Genomic DNA, 8,716 nt, shown 5'->3' with positions numbered 1-8,716 from the left:
CCATTATTCAAACCCTATTTACGAATAAAGAAACAGTAGGTTGTTACTACACAATTTTGTATTTTACGAGATACACATCTCGGTTACCCAATAACCATGTTTTTAGACATTAAAACAAGGATGATTTCGTTATTTTATTGAATTTATTTTCCGATATTATAACATGTTTGAGGTGTTTAATGGAGTGGAATGAAGAATAAGTTCTATGATTTAATATTAAAATCAACTATACATACAACTTTTCTAGTAACATTTTTCAAGTATATAAAAATGCATACAAATTCTTAAAATATTCATCATACATTCGGCAAACTGAAATCACCAAAATTGAACACACGTTATTCGGATTCATAGTTTTTTTTTTTTTTTAATTGTATATTGTCGAGTGTTACTGCTGGGTAGCTACTCACCTCCCGCATTCAAAAGCCATGTTAATAAATTCAGCACATATGCTCATTGTAAATATTATATTACAAATTGTATATAATCTAATAAATGTTAAAAAAAAAAAATGTATGATAGTATGTATTTAGCTGATTATTATTTTAAATTATTATTATTTTTATTATTTAATATACATATATATAAAATATAATGAATAGGTGTATAATCATTGTCCGTTTGTACCTATGTAAGTTATTGTGTAATACTAATCTACTAATAACATTTAAAAAAAAAATTATTTATATTCTTGTATTTTGCAATTTAATTTCACAATTATAATTAATTGAATTTAATAAAATATGAAAGGACGCCAATGTTAAAAATAAGAAATTAGTTTATAATAGTAATAATAATAATGTTTAATGTGGATGGAATTTCTTCACTGATCATTATATTTATCAAATATAAGTATATGTAATAATTTAATGAATATTCTTACACATTTTTAAACCCATAAGCTTTGTAGGTGCAATCAATCATCGTTTTGGATTGACTCGTGATTCGTGAATTTGTGTACCCATAGTTTATTATTTTTAATTTGTAAACGATAGCAGTAGGTTTAGATCATATTTTGACAAATTTATAAATATTATACTAATATACCTAATTAATTATAAATTATGCAAAGATTTGGAAAAAGGAAAAAACATCGGTGTGATAATAACATACTACAACGACACATAATTAGATTAATAAAATATACTATAATATATTTTTCAATCGGAAGCAATAATAGGGTCTGCAGTAACCGGATTTACAAACAATAAGGACATTAAATATAATGTATTTACAACCATTCGTGTTTCGTAATAATAAAATAATAATAATAATAATAATAATAATAAATAGTCGAAATAAATAAATGTTGTTCTCGGTATAATTGACGTGCTGAAGATGCAGCTGCAGCGATGGGATGACATGAGCCGCTCGCACACACTCTCTCACACACCCACACGAGTCGCGATGCAAGTCGTGTCAGCGTATTCGGAAAACGTCTAAAACAGATGTGAAAAACACGATCGTGAATATAAAAAAGTTATTAATTGCAATAATCTTTACAATATTGCAATACTGTATGCACTGCAGGTCGAACGACACCGCCCGTCGTCCTGTGCACAAGTGCAGCGTACGAGTAAGTACACGGATTCTGGTTGGGAGGGGGGGGGGGGGGTGTATGTAATTTATCATCATTAAGTTATAACATCAAAAAGTCGTTTGCGATAATTATCATATTGCAATACATATCCGCACTGCAGGTGTGCTGAAACAGTAAAACGGCATCTCTGTCGTCACGAGTGCAGTACGAATGAACGGCTTAAGGGCACGGGATGGCCTACGCATGTAATTTATTATTATCGTTAAATGATCGAGTTTCGTACCTATCTGACTTGGTTGGAACCGTAGGCCAACTGTTGAGCGTGTTCTTGGACGCTCCTGGCGTAGTGCGCTGGTGGGGCGCCATAGATTCCGGCGTCGTGGGTGGTCAGAGATGGTGGTGACTCGGAAGCCTTCTTTACCAGCTGGAAGATGGCCAGACCGATGGATATGACGAACGAGAAGAACGACAATTGCAGCGCGTTCCATGCCTTCAAGCCCAACACGCCGATGGCGAGCGGGATCAGTGTGAGCGCCTTGAGCATGACGAACACCATGATGGGCATGAGGATCTTCTTGAGCTTATGGCGTTTGCCTGGAACGAGATGGGTGGGCGCGTCGTCAGTACGAAAGTGTAACGTGAAATCGCGGTTATTGTATCGGTGGTCGTATACGACTGCAGTTGTACTCACTTCTTGGCTCGGCGGAGCTGGGAAGTCTCAGGGTCAGACCGAGTTCGTTCTCTTCCAGGTTCCTGGGCGACAGGGTGACGGTGGCGCCTCCGAGTTCCACGGACACGTCGCGCTTCTCGATGAGCTCCTGCAGTTGTTCCGTGATTCCCAGATCTTCTCCGTTGTTGCCATCCTGTAAACAGATAGGGACGATCAAAAAAAAAAAAAAAATATAATAAAAACGTCGTGTCGGTCCATCGTGTCCGTAAACGTGCGATCCGATCGCCGCGCTCGTGGTCTTAGGTAAGTATACCTGTAGCTGTCTGTCGTTGGTCAGCGGCGATCCGTACGTGACGGCTATCAGTGCGGCGGCGGACAGGAGCAAACACGAGAAACGAGCCATGGCGTGGGTGTGCTTACAGTGTGTGTTTGTAAGTATGTGCGACTACCGACTGTGGTGGTGCGAGTGTGGTGTCTGGTCGTCCGCGTCCTTGGGTTATATACCAGGAACCCCGTGTCCGAAAACTGTCGCTAGAGTTAGGGGGGGGATACGTACGAGACGCGTATAGGATGTCCCCCGTTTAATCACGTTTTCGACAGCTATAGCTGTCCGGAGCGCGGCTGAATATTAATCGGGGCCCCGATGTACCTACTTCTGTGTGTCTCGGGCTGGTGAAATTACTATCGACGATAGGTCACGAGAACGTATAATAATATTATATTAGACTGTCACTGTTATAATTATTATGTGTGGCGTGTATACTACCTATAATATGTTGTGGATTTTCGCGAGTAGGTAGATATTTATTATTTTACGTATATAATATTGTGTCCCGCGTAGCTTAGTGAAGACGTTCATTTTTCGGATATCTGACCGTTTCACAAAATGCAAACCATACGATACATAACGTGAAATATGAACAAAAAATTTCACACTCACTATTTTCTTTTCACTACAAATTCAAATTCAAATCTGTTTTTAGAATTTTGGTCGCTTAAGTTAGACAGCAATTTTTTGTTTAATAATATTATCATAGCATTATAATCACGATTAATATTAGTATAACGTTATTATAATATTATTATAATATTATCGTTAAAAAATGCTGTCTGGGATTGACACTTCAATATATCAATCGGTACGTTGACATTTGACACAGATCACATCTAAATTCCTATGAAAATCGTCGCATTATTAACAGCCCTTGATCGTATTGTAGAAATAATCGTAAGGTGATAAAATAATAATATTTTATTAATTAATTTGTATAAAAAAATTAACATATTGAATTAAAAATATGAACAATACATTAAAAAATAAATTGGGCAAGTGGGTATTGCTCTGTTGTACATTAGGTGTCGTTTGGATCATTGTATAATCATAATTTATGTGTTAAATTTGAATTCAATGATAAATCATTGCATACAAAAAAACCGACAAAATACGATTGACAACGTAATTTTTGGTAACACGATTGAGAACGCTTGATATTTATTTTCCAACGTTGCCAAATTTAATCAAACCATAATTTGAGCACGATAATCTGTTAATATTGAAATCATTTAGCAATATAATATGCAATTAAAATTCTAATTGAAACTCAAGAAGAAACAATATTGAAAATAGCTACGATTGAACAGTGCCAAGTTACTAAGGAAAATAATATGTCTATGCTCTATAGTAATAGGTTCAGTAGATTCGGGGGCTTAGATGATTTGAAAATGTTAGTAATTACTAATAACTGTTGATCTACCAATATCAACAATTTGTAAAAATAATTGAAGTGCAAGAATACTCAGAATACTACGTATAAAATAACATATAGTTTATATTTTTGTAAAACCATATTTTACGATTCCAAAGCAAAGATGGTGTGTCAGCCTATATTATGATATATTACTTTTTTTTTTATATGAAATAAACAATCTGTACCCTAGAGGCACAATAAGAATATGAGCTACAATTACGTGAACATGAAGGAGATTGTTGAAAGAAGCCACCCTCCAGTAGTGATACTTCCTATTGACTTGACCAACTACTTTTTTAACAGTTCATTTTTTTTTTTTTAATATTATTATTATTAGTTGTTTAGGAGATCTCTGCACCATTTTCTTTTTAGTCGTCGATGAGGAGTAATATAATACTAAATACATTTTATGATATTATTGCTATTAAAGTAATTAATTTCATTATTAGTGTTACACTAATACAGTAGGTTAAATTAACTTTTTTCCAAAATATTGCATTTTAAAATATCTTTGTGTGTATAAAATTATAGTTAATATACTTTCAAGTATTCGTGAATAATATTTTTAAATTACAACAAAATAACGAAAATTGTTATTATTCGTTTAAATATGTCGTACAAATTTAAAAAACTGTGTTCAAATTGTTTTTGGTTACAGCATGAACTGCTTAAAATAAACCTTATTTTAAATTTCTAACTCCTACCTAAAAAAATTGAACATTTTACTCATTATTAACTACAAAATAATTTGAAAATTTTCATGATTTTTATAAATGTTGTCAACATTTTAATTTTAAATGTTTATAGAAGAAAATCGTGCATATTATGTATATTGTTTAATATTATAGTTGATTTACAGGTGAATTGGACATATCCAAATCCTTATAAATTTCTAACTCAAAATATTTTGTAAATTTTCGTGATTTTGCCAAATTTTATCAAAGTTCTACTTCAGACGCTCATAACAATGTATATTGTGAAGTTATGCTCAACGTTTTTTTTTAATTACACTAATTTTCAACATTTTAATCAATAATCATGTTAGGGAAAATGGTCGTTTGTGTTATACGAGACAAAATGAAAGATCCAATCGTGAAAAATATTTAATAATATCAAATTGCATGGTTCGTTTCACAAGAAAGTGAATTTTTTCATATTTTATGAAATAATCGATTTTTTACTATGTGGCTATCTGTGTTATAATTATAATATGTTGTGCACATCTGGGGATATTGAAGTGGACTTAATTGCATGCGTATCTACATAATATATTATAAGGTGTAAAACACAAAAATGTGCAGTCACAATATGCAGTTGAAATACATTCCACCGACAACGATTGAGGTACTACACATATTACCTGTAGCGGTTCTACAATATCGTCACGTCTTAATTTTAATTTACAGTAACATAATGATATTTTATTGACTGTTGTACATGTAATATTGTTATGATAGCCAAGTGTTGAAAAATCGTCTCGATAGTCTGTTATTGTTTTAAATAAATTCTAAGTGGGACTTAAATTGGTTTTACAATAATGTGCATTTTAATTTATTTTTTTGTGTCTGTCATCAGAGTATCAGTCGTCAAGTTTTGGAGCAGTAAAATATTTCTGGTGGTCTCTGGTAACAAGATACTTTTTTGGGAGTAGGGTGAGAAATAACAAATTCCGAGTAATTTTCAAAATCATCGTATAAAACAAAAACTAAACTACAGGAATATAATGTACCCACGTAAATCCAGTTTTCAACCACATCGATTTTGTTTTTGTTTGCAAGTCGCTTTACGAAATTTTTCGTTTATTTACGAATTATATTCGTAAATCAATAACCGTAGAAACTTGACGTCTTCTTAAAATATGTATTTATCATTTTATAGACAATATGGTATGTATTATATTTTTCAAAATATTTTGCCTCGGTTTTAACTATTTATAGAGGTTTGATATTTTCAAAATTGTTTAGTTCTATATTCACACCTTCCTACGGTACGGTGTTATTGACGACTTTTAATGTTATAAGTTATAACTTATGAGATAGGAAAATTATAAGTTTGTACACATTTGTAAGTAATTTTTATTTTTTACCTATAAGTAAGCTGTTTCACATCTCTAAGTTCTAAACATCTCTTAAATTTAGATTGAAAATCAAGTACACTATTTTTTAGAGAACATAATTATTTTAATTTTACGTCCTTTACATCTAAATTAAAAATGATAGACTTATTTCAGATTCTGGGTGGAACGATGAATGTATTGATTATACAATGATGTGTGTTTTTTTTTTATGTAGCCGAAATAATGCTTTGATTTTCAACTTAGTTATTTTACAACAAAGTAAATATTGTTGGTGCATTGAGGAGGTCAAAAATTTAAAATTCTCAGTAATTTTCAGTAATTTTCAAAAGCGCCGTGAAAAACAAAAGAAAAATTAAGGAAAAACGGGAATTTTTAAGCAAAATCTAGTTTGGTTTTTGGTGTAACTTTAAAACAAATGACCGTAGATACATGAAATTTTGACTGAATGTTTATATTAGAATTTTAAATGCACGATTCAAAATATTTTGATTTGTTTTGAACTGTTTTTTTTATAAGCATTTAAAGATCAAATTTTGACAAGATTTATCAAATTTAAAATTGAATAATTATTTTGTAGCTAAAAATGTATAAAATGTTCAACTTTTATATCTAAGGATTGAAAATTTAAAACAATGATTTCACGTAAATAGTTAATTTTGTTCGCAAAAAATCTAAAAAATACATAAACACAGTTTATTTTCATAGTTATTTTAAGTTTTAATTTGGACGAAATTACATATTAAAAAACAAAGAATAACTATTTTAGTTATTTTGTTGTATTTTTATAATATTAATTCTACTTACCGGCTACCGTATTGATAATACCTAATTAATAAGTAATAACAATATAAATATAATATAAAATATCCACACTGACAAACCGTCACCACTCAGAATCGTTTTTCGTATACAATGATATTATATCATTGAATTCAAATTTAATACCATCCATTATACAGCGACCCACTTGAAACTTACTGTACAGCAGAGCGATATCCACTAACCCACTTTTTTTATATGCTTTTGTATATAACTTTAAATTACTAAGCTTACAGGTGTGTAATGATTAATTTCGAACTCAGTTTAAATAGTGAATCAATTTAATGAAACAACACTTCCATTATAGAATAATAACTGTTAGAATTAATTATAAAGGATGAAAAATGCTCTGAACATGCTGTACTGTTAGGGTGTAAATACTGTAATTGCAAATAAGTTAAACAAACATAACAACAATTTAAATAGTATAATATTAAATTAAATATATATTAAACTTTTTTAAAGAAAATTAAATCTTAAAAAAGGTATTATAACATTATAATATGTTCTTTATAATCAATAATGCTATAAGTTGATAATAATAGTAATATACAAAGACTCAACTTTAATACGACAATAGTAATGATGAATGGTACCTACATTGTTTTACACAATTGTACTGGATGCAATTTCTTTGTACTATTAGCAAATATATAACCAATAGAATTATGACTTATAAATTATAATACTACAATAGTATCTAACTTCCAAGTCGAAACTCGTACATGTAACGATAGATAATTTTTATTATCACCAACATGACTTATTGGAAATGTATTGATGTTATTTGTTTAAAATAATAATTCACCATTAAATCATATCACTTATTAGTTAATATTATTGTTCATTCAAACTATACACAGGCCATTGACTCAAATTAGGCATCATAATTTTAATCTTTTAATAGGAAATTAATATATCAGTAATTTGTTTATACTTTATAGTTTATATTATCATAGATTTGTTTTAAAAGTGACGGAAACCATACAATATAATACCTATAGATACTTATCGATAATTTTAATACTTATCAAAAATAAAAGTTTTTTTTATATATATATTTAAAAGTTATGAACTCGTCAAATATAATGCTTTACTGTAATTGACAAGTTACAAATACTAGGTTAAAAATAATATTAGAAAATAGTCGAGTACAAAAAAAAGAAATTTATAACTACTTATTCGTTTTTAGATAATTCTGTGCTATATTCTATATGGACACATAATAATTACCGATTGTTTCAAGAGAAAATATAGAAAGGGTTTGACGGAAGTTCTAAATTGAATTATTAATTGACGAACATAGAGTTAGGGCCAATTTCGATTGTGCAGTTGTGAATATTGATCAGCGAAAATGCGACAATGTAATATCATCACGATTGCCATACATACCTACGAGTAGCTTCATCCTGTAACACTAAATTATATTTCTACAAATTATATTAATTGATTTCCCTTTTCCGTAGAGTTTGAGCGGTTATTATTTTTAATTTATTATTTTATTTTAAGTTAATTGTTTAACTATTGAGTCGCCTAAGCTTTATGCCTTGATCCCTTGAGGTGGACTTCACAGCTTAAAAACATTTGGTTGTAACTATACCATTCAACAGTTATTACACTTTCGTTATCAGATTTAGTTGGAACTTCGCCAAATATTTGTCTGTTTTCCTATCGACTCTAAATTGAATACGTTAGTTTATTTTTACTGTCGAATTCCTTTATATTTTTTCTATGTACTGTATAATTGTACTCAATAAATCATACATTTAATCTGCATATAATGATTGATGTCTGAATACGTACCTACTATGTATGTTTATTTTGTCTAACAATTTGAAACTGTTTACGATCTATTTTACGAA

At 30.1% G+C, this 8,716-nt stretch overlaps 1 protein-coding gene across 1 annotated transcript; it reads right to left on the bottom strand.

Moving 5' to 3' along the window:
• Positions 1-1,128: 1,128 nt before the first annotated feature.
• On the bottom strand, positions 1,129-2,686 carry LOC132950354 (uncharacterized). Its single transcript, XM_061021771.1, has 4 exons — positions 2,524-2,686; positions 2,232-2,403; positions 1,824-2,134; positions 1,129-1,439 (listed from the first exon to the last, which is right to left on the bottom strand). The coding sequence occupies exons 1-3, from the start codon at positions 2,611-2,613 to the stop codon at positions 1,824-1,826; spliced, it is 573 nt and encodes a 190-aa protein (XP_060877754.1). The 5' UTR covers positions 2,614-2,686; the 3' UTR covers positions 1,129-1,439.
• Between the last annotated feature and the right edge of the window lie 6,030 nt (positions 2,687-8,716).

The sequence above is a fragment of the Metopolophium dirhodum genome, chromosome 8 (genome assembly GCF_019925205.1).
Source record: "Metopolophium dirhodum isolate CAU chromosome 8, ASM1992520v1, whole genome shotgun sequence".
NCBI classification, from domain to species: Eukaryota; Metazoa; Arthropoda; class Insecta; order Hemiptera; family Aphididae; genus Metopolophium; species Metopolophium dirhodum.
Note: the sequence above shows the minus strand (reverse complement) of the source record. Positions and strands in the feature narration are given on the sequence as shown.